The sequence below is a fragment of the Trichoplusia ni genome, chromosome 2 (genome assembly GCF_003590095.1).
Source record: "Trichoplusia ni isolate ovarian cell line Hi5 chromosome 2, tn1, whole genome shotgun sequence".
Taxonomy (NCBI): domain Eukaryota; kingdom Metazoa; phylum Arthropoda; class Insecta; order Lepidoptera; family Noctuidae; genus Trichoplusia; species Trichoplusia ni.
In genome coordinates, this window is record NC_039479.1 from 12458651 (window position 1) to 12477482 (window position 18832).

The 18832-nt window shown below is 35.3% G+C and overlaps 1 protein-coding gene and 1 pseudogene across 1 annotated transcript; one reads left to right on the forward strand and one right to left on the reverse strand.

The window, feature by feature from the left end:
* Positions 1–4916: 4916 nt before the first annotated feature.
* Positions 4917–8064, forward strand: LOC113507496 (annotated as a pseudogene).
* Positions 8065–12038: 3974 nt separating this feature from the next.
* LOC113507507 (trimethyllysine dioxygenase, mitochondrial-like) lies at positions 12039–17597 on the reverse strand. Its single transcript, XM_026890362.1, has 8 exons — positions 17487–17597; positions 16805–16904; positions 16029–16141; positions 15612–15829; positions 14921–15096; positions 13096–13323; positions 12506–12639; positions 12039–12259 (listed from the first exon to the last, which is right to left on the reverse strand). The coding sequence occupies exons 1-8, from the start codon at positions 17497–17499 to the stop codon at positions 12123–12125; spliced, it is 1119 nt and encodes a 372-aa protein (XP_026746163.1). The 5' UTR covers positions 17500–17597; the 3' UTR covers positions 12039–12122.
* Positions 17598–18832: the final 1235 nt, after the last annotated feature.

The following is an 18832-nucleotide window of genomic DNA, read 5'->3' on the forward strand; positions in this document are numbered from 1 at the left end:
TATACATCCGTACTTGTATTCCTTTAGCAAATAAATATTATCGTATTATAACTGAAACGAGGATGTCAGTAATAGATGATACGTGAGAAGCATCCTCAAGTCTGATAGTAATAATTTAAGGACACGCGCCGTGTTTAGAAATATCCTCGAATGATCGTTTATTGAAATTGTTCGATCGTTTCCTGATCGGTTAAAGAGCCATCTGAAATCCAATACTGTCATGGCTAAGGGGACAAAAAGAATTTTGCTTAACTGTGAATTTAATTTGGTAATTAAAAGTAATAATTTCACAATCAAATAGAAATAATGAAACTGGATATAATTCAGACGGAACTCCAACCTGCGATTTCGGATATAACGATTTTTTTGCCAATATTATCCGCATCACAACGCTTTCTGCGTCAGAAACATTTTTTTCTGATTATGTGTGTAGTTTTGTATGATTACTATAAATCAAGTCAGTACAGTCTATTATGATAAATCGAGTAATTAATTAATTATTTTTAACGGAACTCTGCAGGTACTTTCTTGTAACGAATTAGTAAATGAATATTTAAATGCCATCATAGATTAAATCTATTGCAATAACAACCCAAATAATATTATTGTTATGGAATTTTACTTTAAAATAAAGTGTCAAAGTGCTTAAACCCATAAATAATGTATTAAGTACTGTTTTAAGGGCAACAATATTATACAGCCTTCATAAATACAGTTTTAACTTACACTTTATCTTACGTACTCAAACTGACTTATATCGCTCGTAAAATAACAATATGATGGCATATTTTTATAAGAAACCATCTTGTTTTATGGAAGGTAAATTTTATACTCTCATGTGCCTAAAAATAAAAGTTAAATATTACAGACCATATAATTTTATATTACAACTAACCTTTATTTTAGGTATTTTTAGGGTTTCGGGTGCAATTAGTGTAAAATGAACCCTATTACTAAGTTTTGCCGGCCACGCAGCTTTTTCGCCCGTCTGTCACCAGACTGTATAGGTACCATTAACAGGGATTGCCCACTTTGTCCCACTGCTGGGAAAAGGCCTCCCCCAAATCCTTAAACGAATCTCTGTTCTGGGCCTCATGGAACCAGCCCGCGCAGTAAGCGTTTACAACTAAAATAAATTTTATTTTTCTTTAGTCTATTTTTACGGAACCCTAAGTGTCGCGAGTCTGAATCCCACGTGAACTGTTTTATTTATCAATTTATTATGAATCATAATACAAACATTAATAGCAAAGCCTCCAAATATTTAACGAGACTATACCAAAAATAAAATGAGAATACCGCTAAGACTAAGCTTTCCCAGGGGCTTTTTGCGTAAACTCCGGTATGTCATAAGCTGATAAACTGTTCTACTGATAAGCGTTGAAAATAGAAAGACACGTTTTTAAAGAATGATATCTGGTTATGAGTCACCATGCCAACCCACTAGGCGTGGATGTGGGGGGTGGCTAAGATTCAATCCCCACGTAGGACAAACGTTAGTGTGGTCTAAGAATGGTCCAATTTATTTTTCATCTATGTGTCGTTGTAAACGCAATTTTACAGTTTCTGAAATTCCCCGCGACACGAGGATAAAATAGCTAAGAGCAAATGTCGTTTCGTTAAAAAAAAACTCCATCTTTAAATCGTCTCTTAATAACAAGTCCAATGAAAAATTACATAAAACAAAAATTCAACGAAATTGAAATAAAAATAAAGCAAGTGCTTTGTTAACTGTGTTTAATGTACGATTCGTACATTACCATATGTCTAACGTAGGCCATGGACCATTACATACGTTTATGGGCACGTAAAGGTTTAATAGTCGTTACCCACTCTTTGATCATTGCTTTATCGTCCCTAATTTATTTCCCTACAGCTACTAGTTAAGTGACGTCATGCAAAATAATTTTCGCAGTTCGATAAACTCAATCGAAGCAGTCATATGAAACCGAAAAGTACTTTTTGTTCTACTTTGAGCTGTGGTCAGACTACAAGCGGAAGCGAGAAAATTGGAAATGGTGTCTACAATTCTTTTTTCTGAAATATTTGCTGACCATTTTCCTAAAAAAATATTTAATTAATCTGTGATCCTCAGTTTATTAGGAAGTTCAATCATTTTCAGCTAACGTTGATAATCTAGTGGGGAATGAAATAAATATTAAGCTAAGTGCACAAAAAGAAGTATATGCGTCGTAGTACGCCAAACCGCCAACCGCTAATGCATTAGTTTTATTATAATATTTGTCTATTCTATCGTTACGCAAATAATAATACGCGGTGAATTTTTCATACGACACATACCTACCAACCCTAAGCGGGTAACAACCCATTTTCACCTAGTTTTCTCGCTATCATTATTAACACGACCCTATAAGCAAACAATTCGAATATACAACAAAGTAAATGATACTCGATACTCTCAATCGGCCCACATGAATGCTTTAAGTTACGGTTTACACAGAACAGTCATTTGTTCGTTTGATCCCCCTGAAGAACTCTGAAACAAAACCTTTGAAAGGGGATTACTCTTTCGCATAGGACCGTAATAAGGGTATTTTGAGGTACGTAACAAAAGTGTGAAAATTTTGTCATAAAAGAAACCGTTAAGCCCTTTGTCCCGACTCATGGGAATTTGACAACCTTTTACCGTTTTATAAAAGACTTTTCTTGTTTAGTTTTGTACCAAAAGGACCGCTTGAAAAATAACCTGAAAATATATATGACGTAAGATTTTGAATTCCAAGTTTTACCAATATTAACAAAAGGTTATTTGTGCTGGTTCTTGAGATTAGTAATGTTCAGGGTTGAAATCACTCAATTACCTACCAATAGAAAACTGCCAAAAATCTACAATCAAACGTTTTCCAAAAATATGTTTTCTATACATAACATGAAACCAGGTGTAAATAAAATCCCTTCACAACTAATTTCCGCGCACAAAACGGGAAGTGTCAGCGTATATTTACCTTTTTGGTTATATGAGCTGACGTAATCCGCGTCAACGCGTCACCGCTGACATCTAATATCCTGGCGGCCATTTTGATGTTGGTTGACAACATTACAGTCACGTTGCTGTTCAGGAAACATATTTTTGATACAGGTGTTAAAGATTCCGAAATAAATGTGTGTAAATATAGTTTGGGTTTGAGTTCAAGAAACCGTCAGACCTTACAACAGTTTGTATCGTTGAGTACGTAAGATATTAAACGAATTAAATTGATAACAATTAAATATGAAAAGTTTGATGAAAAGGACTTCAAAATTATTTGAATACTAGCTGTTGCTCGCGACTTTGTCCCCGTGGGTAGAAGATATAAGTTATGATTTATGCCTGTCCTGTTTTTTTTCACATTTTCCATTGTATCTTCGTGCCTATTAGTCGCAGCGTGATGGTTTATAGCCTAAAGCCTTCCTCGATGAATGGTCTATTCAACACAAAAAGAATTTTTCAATTTGAACCAGTAGTTCCTGAGATTAGCGCGTTCAAACAAACAAACTCTTTAGCTTTATATATTAGTAAGTATAGATAACAGGACTTTCGGTTTTGCAACCAATCTACTACGTATGTATGATTAGTGTGAAGTCATAATAATATACATTTTTTATTAAGAGAAAAAACTCACAAACTACGAAATCTGGACACAAAAAACAGAAAACATAATGAAAAGAATACTTCCCAATATTTCCCAATTGTCCGAAAATATTCCTTTAAGAAACTTATTCTATTGACCGTGTTACACACAATATAGGATCGTATATCACAGAACAATACTGTTTAACATGACTGACATGGTTAATCTGGTGGCTTTCCAAGCAAGATGAATAATTTTATTTATATTGTTATCTTCCATTTGGTTGGATGCCAATAGATCTGGTGCCGAGGTGTCTCAAATAGCTGGTAATCCTTAGCCTTGAATTAAGTCTAGGAATCTAGACTATCAGAAAATAAGGCGTTATATTTTGCTTGTCCTGTTCTAAGAGGAGTAGTTTCTTTGACAGTAGTACATGATATGAGTCCATTTTGTTTTAGCCGTAAGTCCATTTACTACATTAATCCTAGAAAATTATTCTATTCTTGTAAATGGATCAACAACAAAATTCTTCCTATTACCTATTACGAGAAAAAAAATAGTGTACAATACCTACTTCTAAGCTGTCAATCACGTTTCATCAAATTAAATCCAAAAAACAGTCGCCAATCACAGAAACACTCCAACCACTTCACCTAAAAACAAAACACACATTCGAATTCGTATTCCAAAGGAGAAACCCGATTCTGGGCCTAGCCGTTACACGAATGAAATATGTACCAAAAAATTCTATTATTTTTCTTAGTTAACCCATTTAAATCTTAGCAACAATTACAATGGCCAAGTTTAAAAAAAAGTACATTTCTATTTTTCTATTTAAAACAATCTTTGTAAACCGTTTAAGTATTTATTTTATTGTACATAACTTCATTTGCAAACACTAGCATTAAACAATAGAGTGTACCTAGAATGTAATCGATTAAGCGCATATCAATCATTACAAATTATAATTGAATAATACTCCATTATATTTTTACGTAATCAGGATAAAAATCATTCATCATCGGCTAGCCTTTTCCGAACTGTGTAGGGGTCGGCTACCAGTCTAACCGAATTCAGCTAAGTACCAGTGTTTTACAAGGAGCGACTGCCTGTCTAACCTCCTCAAACCAGTTACCTGGGCAACATGATACCCCTTAGCTAGACTGGTTGTCAGCCTTTCAAGCTTCTGACGTTACTATCTGTAACGACTGACAAAGATTTAGAAATAAAAGCCGGGACCCACAATTCAAAGAGCCTGCGGAAACACGGAGGAACTCGTTATGACAAAGATGGTCACCCATCTACGGACCAACCGCGTCAAGCGCAGCTTAATCTACGAGCTACGAGCTATTCCCAATTAAGATGTCATTAAAGGAAATAATTTGAAAATTGAATTCCCGATTGAAAAAATCGATTTCAATGCGTATTTCACATGGATTACTCTAATAAATGGCAAATGTCTATGTCAACCTCTGACAATTGTTACCGTTTTTGATTAGTGTCATTCGCTTTTCGTATCTTTGCGCTAGTGAATGTGCTTTTCAATTTCTCGACGTTTATTTCGATCTGGACTCCGAAACTGTTTGCTTTCTTCCTGACCCTCGCTTGCATATTGGACACTGTAACCTGCTTTCCTGCTGACCTTTGCCGGAAAACCGATCCGGGTATCGCTCTTCTGACCATTGGTTATCATGAGCTTGTGCATTAATTGTGGAATTGCAACGGACCGCTGCAACACAATAGGAAGGCGAAGATTGGAAGATGAAGTGATTCTTTCACTTGTACAGGAATGGGTCGCGCCTCAATCGGTTAGTATGCGATATTTCTGTAAGGAAATTATTTTTGTAAGCGTGTAATATCACCTATCTGTACTGAATCTGCATCGCTAATAACGCCCTATTCCTTCTCTTAGTAGTCCTGTGTCCTTGCAGTACAAATATATTGAGACCGCTTATTTTTTCCTTAAAGTACCTAACTCAGATGCTTATTGCTAAATGCTAATGCTAGTAGTGTTCGATAAATGTTTGCTTCAGGTAAATGAAAATGACTTTATCTGTCAAGTTTGCTGGAATCATGCCAATACTGTATCTCTTGATGGAAATAGACCAGAAGAGAGTGAACAGGTGCCTATAGGACATCGGCGTGTGTGTATTCACTGTGGACGTTCTCTTCTGAGAAGAATTCGCTGCCATCAACTTAGAACTGGTACAATTCAAGAACGCAGAATACACAAAGTTATAAGAGAATGGACCTTACCACGCACGGTAAGTATATAAGTGTTATTCACGGTTTATTTTTGACAATTTTTTGTGTTAACAAGGACAGTAAAAAAAATAATTTGGAATGTTAAAACATTTTAGTGAAATAGAGAAAAGTGATAACGGATAAGCTCATTTGCAGGATTTCTTTAAATTAATCTTTCAAAGTGTGCAATAACAAACCTCACATCTCCGGTGTAAAGACATCCTTTAATGGAAATAAATTATTTTCAGGTGGGTGCTTCAAGTGTTGTCTGTCACTCTTGTTGGGTGCGAGCGAATAGAGCATCCCGGCATTTTCAATCAGGCCCCTCAACATCTGCTGCAACTTCATCAGCGGTCAATGTGCCAAATACTCAGGACATTCCTCATGTAGAAGAACCCCCAATAAGGCAAGAAACTTATTCTGCACCAAGGGCGCCTACCGTTGGAACTTTTATTGTTTTACCAGATTATTATAGAGCTGTTGAAACTGAAAATAGATGTTTTGTGGAAGGATGTCGGAGACGTGAAAGAAACCGAATAAAAACACAATGCGAAAACAGTTACTTAAAATGTATAATTATTATGTACCTGCAAATAATCGCCTGTGTGATATCCACCTAACATGCACATCTTGGGATTTTCTCAATGATATCAGTGATAACATCATAAACACATTTAGTGCACACCAAATTAAAGACATGTTTTCATTGAAAGAGGCCGACTGTAATATTTTGGACTTCGAAAATATTGAGTGTATGGAAGATCATATTTTCTACCACTGGGTTGGTTTTAACAAAGATCAATTCAGACAGATACTGAATGAAGTGCCTCAGTTTCTGAACCTTAAAAATGGATCTTTAATATTAGCTGCTTATTTAATTAAACTAAGGACTGGGGACTCAGATGATCGACTGTCAACACTTCTGCAAATACCTAAAACTACTTTAGTTACTCAACTGGGTAAAGCTAGAAGTCTGTTGTACGACTATTTTGTGCCCCATCACTTGGGACTTAATCACATTAATAAGCAGCAAATTATCGAAAGGAATCTTCTCATACCAAATGAACTGTTTGGTTGGCATAACAGTGAAGTAAAACCCATTGTTGTATTAGATGGTACATATGTTTATGTGCAGAAAAGCTCAAATTATAAGTACCAAAAAAAGACTTACAGTTTGCACAAGTATCAAAATCTTGTTAAACCATTTTTGATTGTTTGCACAGACGGATACATAATTGATGTTTGGGGTCCCTATCCAGCGACGACTTCTGACGCTGAAATAATTAAAAAAGAATTTGGAAACGAATCTCTTCTAAGGCAATACTTTGAATCTGGAGATGCATTTATATTGGATAGGGGCTTCCGGGATGCCTTGCCCTTACTCAATGATTGTGGCTATAGGACATATGTACCATCTTCTTTGCAACAGGGTGAATCTCAATTGTCAACCCTTGAAGCCAATAAATCGAGAACAGTGACAATATGTAGATGGATTGTAGAAGTAGTCAATGGTAGGTTCAAGCGAGATTTTAAGATATTTCGACAAGATTTTTTTAATAGAGCTTCAAAAAATGTAATGGTACACTTTGAAGTGGCTGCCGCTTTAATAAATGCTTTCCACCCTCCTATCGCAAACCGTAGTGATGCTCAAGATATTCTTCAAAAAATCAATCAGTATATAAATGTGGAAAATCAATTAAGTAACTATGTGATTAACAACAATATAAATCGACGTAGAGCTCAGTTCCAAGCAATAGATGTCGAAAGACATAATGTTAGCGAGTTTCCCGTATTAACATACAGCGAACTTATTCTTGTCTCCTTGGGCACATACCAAATTAAACAGGCCCGCTCTTACTATGGCGAACACGTTAGAGAAAATGGCTCATTTGTTATAGAAGTATGTAGAGAAGTAACCGGTGACCTACAGCAAGAACTGGCAACATCAGTCTCAACCTGGATGTTAAGAGGAAGAATAAAATCCAGACATATTAGTAATAGAATGTATTACGTTTATATATTAGTTGACAGCTCTTTAAGTGGAAGGGATGCTATAATCCAATATTACTGCACCTGTATCGTTGGCAAAAGAACGGTTGGGTGCTGTGCCCACACCATGAGCATAATATGGTACCTTGGTTGGGCACGGCATCAGGGTAGTCAATTACCTCCTGCACAATTATTAGATAATGTATTATTATATTATGATAACCCCAACGAAGATGTTGAATAAAACCCTATCTCAAAACTACGGTTTTTTATTTTAATAAACCTATTGTTGCAATCTGAATTTACTGTATTTTCAGATAGCATCAAATCCCCTAGCAGTAAATAAAATGTTTAAAAATGCCATTATTGATGTAGTAGGCCTTATCTAGCAAACATAGTTTTCTCCTCGAGGTTTTCACGAATATTAATCTGAATTCACCGCTTTTTATGTAAGTAGGTAGGTACCTATACCTCATCATGATAGGTTGCATGCGCTACAACTCGGCGCACGTGAATTTCATATTTACGTAGAAAACAGCCTCAAAAACATATTTTTAATTTAATTATCGTGGTGTGCAATTTGTGTGCAGCATGTAGTGGGGTCGATTCCCGCACGGAACAAATATTTGTATTAACTACATGCAGTTGTCCCGGATCTGAGACTTTGTGTATGTGAGTTTTAATGTTTGTAAACGCATCCAAGCTATAGGAGAAATTCCTTATGTAGAACAGTTAAAAAAATTAAAAAATAACCTAATCTTAGAAACCAGATGTGAAGACAGTTTTTAAAAAATAAGGCATGTTTACTTCACAAACAGTTATATCAAATCATAACAAAGGTAACTTAACATTAATACATCAAACTCTAATTACTGCAAAAGAATATAAATGGCAATCGAAATAACAATATGGCTGCTATGCTGAATAAATATAACGAAGGAGACGGAGAAGTTCTAGCGATACTAGATGACAGCAAAGTGTGCGTTGCTAAGCGCGCTCCGTCTTTTATAGCGCACCGCTTGTCAAGTCCCAGGTTTTGAAGAAGGAGGTTACACTAAAGATCTTGAAGAAGGAGGTTTCACTTTAAAAAGGAGGTTTCGCTAAGACCAACAATCAGTGTAAACATTGTCTGATTTTACCAACTTGGCCATTGCTGAGAGACGTGAAAATTGGGCTCGTGAAATCTACCTAAGTTCTCTAATTTATGGCAAAATTCCAGCTCTGTAACGCCAGGCCCAAGATTCTATAGAGTTTGGTTTTCTCCTTTCAAATTCACTCTACAATGGCCGTGCAAAAAAACAGACAAAAGCACAGATAAGTAAAGCGTGCGGTCAATAGGTGGGTTAAAAACTCCCGCTTTGTGTGGCCCACGTCACATAGCTACCTAACATCAATGGTCTGTGAATACTGGCCGCCGTGAATACTTGACTTTTATCATCGGAGCTCTTGAAAAAAGAACAGCAGAGGTATACTGAAAAAGAAAAAGCTTTGTTGTCGAGTTTCAAATAAAGAATCGGATTTCAAAATACGATTTCGCGAGGACGCTTTACTTTTACGAGTGGTTAATGTTTTATTTGTTTTTTTTTTTCTGTGCGTGGACTTCTTTCTTAAGTCATGTTTGCTATGTTTACCATTTATTAATTTGTACTACAAGTAATATTTGACAGAATAGAAATAAACTGTCGAACAAAAGACTCATACAATCTTACCTATTACGTTAATAAGAAGTATACACACACTTGTAAACTGCTTAGCAACAGCGCTTCACAACTCTATCTCGAAGCATATCATTTTGTGGCTCCAAGATTATTAATTCAAAGCGCCCTAATAAAACAGGCTGTAGTACCCACAAAGAAAACTTGAGATGATTCTGAGCAGTTTGTTGTTCTGAAATGGCGGAGACATATGGTAGGAGGCCTACTCCCGACTCTTGAATTTGGATTGATGTGAGTGAGGGAAAGAGATGGCGCACTACGAGCTGTAGAGTGGTATCTCTTTTCCACAACTGAAATAAGCTTTCTTAAAGAGTTTATGGTAGTCGATCTGGTCGCAATTTACGCCAGCCCTGCCTCAAACTTGAGCCGTTTAGCAAACACTCGAAGACTCGTGACAACTTTACTTAACAGTACACTTTGAACCTGCACGTCTTTTATTTTCCGTTGGCCCGATGTTATCGGGTTCTGATGACGTCACACTTATTCGCTTTAACGCTCTCAACTCTGTTACGATTCGAGGATACAAAGTTGTTTGCTTATTTTCTGTGTTAAATGTTGTGAAGTTCTGAAGTTGTGTATTTATTTAAATTAACGTTTGTTTTACTTGGATTTTCGACCTACTCCTTTTAACTAACTAGGCATATAAATAGCGAATCAATTAGATTTAAATCCCTACTATTTTACAAATTACTATATTTAAATGGGTAACGGTTTGTATAGTTAACAAAGATTTGTTTAGATTCCAATCAATAGACCATAAGAGAAAAAGGAAAAACGATTGATGTTTGCGAACTCTCACCGTCTGCTCGGATAGCCTAGTGGTACAGACGCCTTGTCGAACATCGTGGGTTTGATTCTCGCAAAGGACAAATATTTATATTATCTTGTAGAATACAAAACCGTTTCACTAAATACCGCTTCCAATTTAGCCTTACTCGCATTATCCCCTATACTGACGATTATACTAACCAATAATCAATTCCCGGTAGAATAATGAGTATTTATTAACATCATTATTAATTAACTTGGTGACAGAAGTGCTGCTGACGTTTTGAGAGCCCGTCGCTGACCGTAATATGATTGACTTAATTCAATAACACGATCGACGGATAATTAATTTACTTATAAAATGACAGAATTTACTTTTAAAGGTTCCATACACAAAGGTTGAATGCGGTAGGCCTCTACTGAGCGTCCGCTGTCCGTCCGACACCAGGCTATGGACCGATGGATTAAGAAAGGTAGCTTACACTGGATGCGGGAGGCGGAGGATTTTGTATTGTGGTGCAACTGGGAGAAGGCGAATAGATACCCAGCTATGGACCTCAATAGGCTGAATTGTTTGATTGATTGAGCTAAATCAGTGATTTTTATAAACTAGATTAATGGCCCATTTAGACGATGCGAGGAATATCGTGCAAGTTGTAACACATTGTCCAACCGCGCAGCTCCCGTATCTAAGATGACATATAATCGTCAGCAATGTATTACAAATTGCACAGTATTTCTTGCACCGTCTAAATCTTCTTTAAGTATGTAAGTTTTTAAATGATGTCACGCGTATTTATCGGGATTGTATGACTAATTTCGGACCCAACCGTAGTCCTTAATCATGAGCTGAGGCGGCGGGATCGCCAGTCGAACTGACGACGATAGTTCGATAGGCACGACAGTTACTATAAAAACTAGATAAAGTTTTTTCAAACATTCAGTCAGCCAATACCACGAGCTGTTTAACCACGAAGTTTACCAACGTGGAAGTGAGAAAGCGAACTACACAGCACATAGCAATGTCCCGTCTCTACAGCATTCCTGCTTAAAAGTTTAAAGGAACTTTCCACAGTCCTCTGCATAAATTGGCACATTAATATTCATATATTCTTGATGAAAGTATAAAAGCTCTTGCAAGCCTGTTTTATCGTTCGCTTCTGAAAGACGTCATCATTTGTATGCGAATTAAAATTCAAAGCTTTGCTTTTGTTCAGGAGGCGACAGGAGGTCAAACGTAAATAAAACAAAGATTTTATTCAACTTGGTCCAGTTTGGAATGCTTATAATATTTTACCTTAATAAGAGTTTGGTGTTCGAATTCCAAATATGAAGTTACGTGTTGAAGTTATTCTAGGAAATCTCTGATTTATAATATACACCTATTCAACGAGTGTTAATTGCTGTAGTTTTTTGTTCGTGCATGATTAATTGCTCATTAATATTCAATTAATTTAGGGTTTCATACAGTTTTAATAGTATAGGTACACAAAACAGTAGAAAGTATAATACAAAAGAAAAGATATACAAAACCACTGCTCAATTCAAAAGAAACCTCTTCCAGCAAACTCGCAAGAGGAAAACTACACCACAAACTAACTACCTAACAAAAAGACACCTAGACCCAGAACAAGCATTCGTGGATCACACAAATGCTTGTCCTACGCGGGAATCGAAGCCGCTCGGCTATCCGTGCGGTCATATCAATGAGTGTTCATAGTTGTTTTGAGTCTTTAAGAATATAGACCAATTCAACAAAAGACATTTATTAATTAGCATAACATAGGAACACTCCAACACATTAAATGCACGTAGTCAATTAATTCAAGACGTGTCATTGGATGAGAGCAAGGGCTCGGGCTCGGTCCAGCCAATCGGAACGCGCCACGTAGCTGCCACAGAGCACGCGACTGCCAGAGAAGCCAGTCCTGCCGTGTAACACTCTGAAGTTATCCATCGCCATTACTGTACCTACAAGTTTCAAAAAAGGTTAGTCATCAAAGTTTCTAACTAAATTAACTAATGACATAGTTTCTATGTAAGTTCAGTAGCCGTCATTAATGGTAGCCCATATTCAAACGCTTTCTTGTAATGAATGGGAGATGATAATATCAGAATGTATATTTTTTTTGTGAGAAGGATGCATGACTGAGTTTAAAATTAGTACTATGGTTATCAAAGTAATATTAGAACAAAAAACAATTTTTGGTCATTCACCTGGTTTTAATTTAAACCTCCATTGGTTACTGATGTTTTCATAGTGTTTCGCCAAGCTTCTTAAAGAGCGATAGTAAGACCGGCAGTCGTTACTGTTTCGAAAAGCCATTGCAGCGCGGTCGTACACGTTAAACCTGAAATAGAGGTTTAATTAGTTATTCAGTAGAATAAGATAAGACTAATTTTGTGAAATTTTGTTAAAAGATACGTTGATATGACTATACGATAAAAGCATTATTTTTTATAAGCTATTCCCGCACTTAGGAAGTCTGCGTAACTTGCGTCATGCAAAGGTAACGTATACCACTCGGCTATCCAGTCACTACCAGTGCAGGGCATTCAAAATTATGACAATTCTTTTTTTCAAACAATTTCCCCACCGAGGAATTAAATGCTTTGATCGATGGGAGGGATTTATTAATCCAAGATTAACGAAATTGATTTATATTTAAGACAGCAACATTTAAAAAATAGACTGAGATTGTATCCCCATTAAACGTACAACAGAGTAATGCTACCATACAAGTGACTGTTTATATAAACTCTAAATCATTCCTCAACGATTTAAAAAGCAAAGAAAACTTTCTTACCTAATTTGAACCAAATCCCCTGTATCATTGTCCACTCTTATAACTGGTGCGGAGTACGTGTGATGGTGTCCTTCTTCTATATACTCGGCCTCCACATTAAAAGTCGTCAAGAACTTGAAGTCTTCAGGTAACTCCTTATTAAGTTGATTCGCTCCATAGAACCCGTCTACCAGTATGGTTTCACCACCCGTCCCGTTTGTGTGTTCTAAGCAGTGTAGGATTTGCAAACTGGAATTTAGAAAGGTTACAAGAATAGAAACAATGGGTATATAAAGTAGGAATCTTCAGGTACCTTAGTTCTTAATGATCGATTCATGAACAAATTAAAAAGTATTCAATACTATTCATTATACTGTCTGAAGGATATTGGAAAATAATGTCATCATGCCAATTATTTGTATTGAATAGTACGGCTATAATATGTATGACATCTATCAGTCGTAACGTACTACAACATCCAAATATACTGAAATCCCTAGAAAATACACAACATTTTAAAATTAACATTACTAGACTCACATTTTCGTATATAATTAAATTGATTTTGTCTTTAAAGTAAATGTGTATCTATTCCATAACAAATAAACCAAAAACAATAATATTTCGATTCATTCATGCCCAGTCGATTTTATTTGTGGACCATTTTAACAAGATATCAAACTGTCCGGCGAAGGGAAAACTCAAAGATCTTTACGAATCAAACGATGTGTGGCTGCGTCGACGAATTTCAGGACTTCCTTTTCCGTCTATACCATAAAAGACATTCTCGACGATACAGCTATTACTCAAAGTACCTACCGTTATTGTAACGGAAGTCGAATGCTTGAGGAGTCGAAAACAAATCGCTAAACAGAGGGTCTACCAAAACGTCCCAAAGTAATATATGATGGTTGTGGAAGCGTGACAGCGCAATACCCAGCATAGAGCGCCATCTCTTTCCCACAAACACAATAATATTACTTTAATATACGGCGGTAGGCCCCCAGAATTTGAAAGCGACCAACAAACGAAAGCTTTTTCGAATAGACCCTGAAATAATAATGACGGAAAGGATCCCAGTCAAAGAGGGTCACAAATAGGCCTTTGCAAAAATAACTACCTTCATTATTTGTGTAAATCATAATGGTTTCTTATGGAACGCGTTCCTTTGGCAAATTGAAAACAAATTGTATTTTTGTCGTTAGAATTTTAAGTACTAACATTTTTGGTCCGGACATTTTTAAAATGGCTGGCTACTTATCAAAAAACATGCCTCTAATGTTTCATTACATTTCTATTACAAAGAAATTTATTTCCAGGGATGAAAACGTTCCAAAAATATACCTTCATTTGAGAGGCGATTTGTAAAAAGGAATTCTTAAAACATTGTTAAGTAAATACGAGTATAATGTTATGCGTAAGCACGCTTGCTTCAAAATCTTTACTTTCATCTTCCGATTTAAAAATAACTTAAAAAAGCTTCACTCACAGATATGTAATTATATGGCCCTTTGTGTACTAGCCAAAGCAAGTCTTAAAACCCTCATCGGCTTTATTCGCCAAACGATTTTCATAACAGAATTACTTTACCATTATTACCAAACTAATAAAGGCGTAGTAAAAAAATAAATTTATACAGGCATAAGGGCCTGTTCGAAAAGGTCATCCGCGGCGAAGGTGGGATGACGATCTAGTCCAATGCGCGGGAAGCACGTGGATAGAAATCGCAAAAGATAGAGACGTCGGAAAAAGAAATAGGGAGGCCTGCGGCCAGCATTGGGATCTAAGATAGGCTATATAAAAAAAGACGTAAGAAGTAACAAAATAAATAAATATGATCATTTACCCAGCAGCTTCAGTGAAATATGTATTGTCATTATGAGCAGCTAAAGGTAAGTTCGTATATGCTGTGTCGGCGTGGTCAGCCCTTGTGGTAAACTTCCACATGCCTCCAAATATTGTATGCTGGACTCCACCAAGAGCTTTACAGACTTCCTCTGTAGCTTCTTCTGATACCCCTACCTGTAAAGCGCTTAAGGCATGATAAATTGAACTCTAAGTGACTCAAAATAAGTATATATTTTGCTTGCATTTTTCACCTTGTTTTAGTTTAATATTTGTGTGAAAGATGAGAAATAAATGAGGGAACATTTATTTCTCATCTTTCACACAAATTACTAAAATTGTCTCAGATTACTTCATGATTATGATGAAAGCAATCGTATTAAACATTTATAAATCGTCCACAGCGACTTCACTAATCGCTATGACAATTAACATTTTTATGACTTCATAAATGATCTGAATATTTTAACATGAATTAACATTTTAGATGACACGAAATGAAAATTCCCTTCAGAATACTATCATTAAAAAATTTAAAACTCATTCCAAACATAACATAACTTTTTGAAAATTCTGAGAAACTCTCAGGGAATTAGAATAGATTATAGGTATGACAGATAATAAAGAATTAAAGTTTATCAATTACTCATAAAATGGGCATGGAACAAGATTCAATAGGAACAATTTATTACCCCTTCAATCAATGCGACGCCGTAGTCGAGAAGTGACTGGAAGACGTGCTTCGCGCCATCCACAGACTTAAGAAACTCATCGACATGGACCTTAGCAATCTTGTCCGAAATGTCTCCATGCCATAATACAGGTTTAAGTCTTTTACTTTCTTTCCACGTTTTGTAGTCGAATTTGGATAAAAATTCCGCTGTGTACGTTGATTTATGGTTGTCACTCCCTAAAAAAAGAACAAATAGTGGAAGAAACATTATGTTCACTTAAAATAAACTAGTCTTGAACGAATGCCAGATATTCGTTTCTTTCGTTTAACAGACTGGAATAATTAATTGATTGACTTTTACTCCTTTGCTGAATGCTTTCATGCATTCCAATTTGTAATGAACTCAAAGAAACTTAATTTATTTTATATAACTCACATTCAACATCAATTTGCGTTTCATTGCTTTCTATATTAAGGATCGTTGCATCTGGAATTTCTAGTATATGGTTTGCTCTCTGGAATGTATCTGAGTGGTAACAAGATGAACACCTGAAACATAATTAAGTTTACTTTGTTAACTTAAAGCCAAAAGGGGTGCTAAACCTTTTATAGATTTTTAATGAATATTTTTGTTGAATTTAACTAAATGTTATTGTTTTAATTGATGTGAATGCGCGATTCAATTTTAAGTAGGCTTTATTCCATTTTTTTTAGTGTGTTAAGAAAAATGATGAAAATATTTGTATATATTTGTATAATATTTGTATTATGTTTCGATGTATTTATTTATATTACAATTCTGATATCGATTCCCAATTCTATTATTAATTTTATTTTGCTTACAGGCGCCATTTGATTTATTTATCTATACTAGACATTACTATATAGTTCTAGATGGTACTATACATTGATTGTAAAGAACGCAAATAACATAAAGCAAGGATTAACGAGGATTTAATAAAGACCGATTTTTTTCATCCTCATCGTCATTGCTTAAAAATTCTCTTGGGAGTCGGGTTTCAAAGAAATCAAATCAAAACATTTTAGAAAAAAAGTCATGAATTATAAAGAAAAATTTGACCCTTACAAAAAAAAATCTGCGATTTTCTTAATATTTTTTTATCAATTTATCATCATTGAAGAATTTGAACAAACAATTTAATTGGGACATTGTAGTCTTACAAAAGCTTAGTCAAATGTTATAATAGTTACCTGCAATGGTCCCTTAGCCAACAATCCTCAAATCTGATTGAGTTTCCATCACCAAAGAGTACGTCGAGGGCTGTGTCCACTGCGAGCGCGCCAGCGATGGCTGTGCAAATAAAACTGTTAATGAAATCGTACCGATCGATATCTACGAAGATTCCGTTTGTTTAGACCAATTGGATTTTCTTCTGAATTTAAGAATCTAGACTTGAAGGTCTAAAAGTTAATTTTTTTTGGGAGTTTCGATTATATTAAAGTGCTCAATCGTGACAAAAATAGGTCACTTAAGTTCTAAAGTATTTATGTACTGGTAGTCAGAATTCTTGGGATTTCTTAACAATAAAGCAGAATGGGCTGATATAATAATTTGTCATAATAAATTATACATCGTTTGTAATAAATGACAATGATGATATTGATCATCGATAGGTTTACTAAGTTAAAGTAGGTAAATACCACAAAAAATATAATGATTTCTTTTTATTTAAATAATTTTCCTTTTATTTTTAATTACGTTCCCTTATAAAAAGTTCACTATTGGAAATGAAAATTATATTAATTTAACAATTTTCATTCAATGTAACAATACCCCATAAATTTCTGATTTCTAAATAACTTAATCTTGACAAAGACAAAAATAATAAAAACAGATTAAATTCTAAATACTAGAAGAAAAAAAAGCACTCACTTGCTTTCGTCATGTCGAAAAAATCCTGGTTTAAAACAGAGAACACTTCACCGCAAAGTTTAGTATAATACTGAGATGGTGATCATTGTTCACAGATCTTATCGATACACTACCCGGACGGTCAAAGTTGACTGACTTGTTTTATAAAGATAAATGTTGTTACGTCATTCGCGGTCAGTCTACCTATTGAGGTATTGTCCAAATATTTGATCAAATGTTGGTGTCCAGTATCAGTACCATAGTTGGGTCATGCATGATGTGGATACAATAAACACGTTTTAAAGTAAAAGTTTGCAAACAAAATAATCTTTAAAGTTAAAACCTGTTTACTATGAAACTGGTCCAATATTGAAAGACTTTAAAATAGTTAGGTATATTTTTAGTACGTCCGAAAAGCTTACTTGCACGTCATCTTTCGTAAACTATTCCTCTAACAAATAAGATCACTTGTGAAGAAAATGAAAGAATTAAAAGGAGTCATTGACCATGCCAAAAAATATATATCTAAATTAAGAATACAACTCTATAACTCTCCAAAAACGTATTATGACGAATCAAGACCGTTTCGAAAACAATTTATAACGAAATAACCCTAAATGAATGTAAAGAAATCTCAACCAACCCCACAAAATTACTGAACATTATTGTAGTATTGATGATAAACCAACTGATTATAATTGTTTCGCCGCGATGCCTTAGGGTAACGCGACGCGAAGGATACAGTTACATAATTGATATTGATACTAATTTGTTTGAGACTCAGTACTGTGCTACCATTTATACGTACCGAAGCGACTCTGGTACTTGGTACTTTTACGTATCAAGGCACATTCTTGTTGTGACGTTGCATTGTTGACGGTAAGATTTACGTCGATACAAAGAACGAGGCAGTCACCATCAGACGATGCCATTGTTTCGTTCTCATGATTATTTGTTATCATCTGGAATCGTCATGTTTCTAATAATAGCTGTTCAAAATATTTGAGGATCTACCACCACTTAACAGAGAAATATAATCGCGGGTACGGAGGAGTGTTTAAGTCCTAGTGGTAAAACCTCCTTTGAACCTTTTGAAGAAGCTATAAATAACAATTTTTTATTATTCGTGATTTCAACTGTAAGTGACGATCTACATGATTTTTTATCACTATACGTATATATCTAGAAGAAGCTTATATGTCACAGGACACGCTGGTCACTAAGCCGGGCAAACTGATATGTAAGTATAAGTTAGATTAACCAATGTTTTATTATCTGCAATTGAGGCTTATAAATACGCATATATGTATCAGGGACATAATAACGCCGCTTAATATCTCGAGTGTTAATTTCCTGGAATTGAGAAG

What these genes read in the sequence shown, in the direction of transcription:
- LOC113507507 (XM_026890362.1), bottom strand. An exon ending in TGGCTAAGGGACCATTGCAG is followed by an intron (nt 16,142 to 16,804) that starts GTAACTATTATA and finishes ATTATGTTTCAG; the next exon opens with GTGTTCATCTTGTTACCACT. An exon ending in GGGGATTTGGTTCAAATTAG is followed by an intron (nt 12,640 to 13,095) that starts GTAAGAAAGTTT and finishes CCTCTATTTCAG; the next exon opens with GTTTAACGTGTACGACCGCG.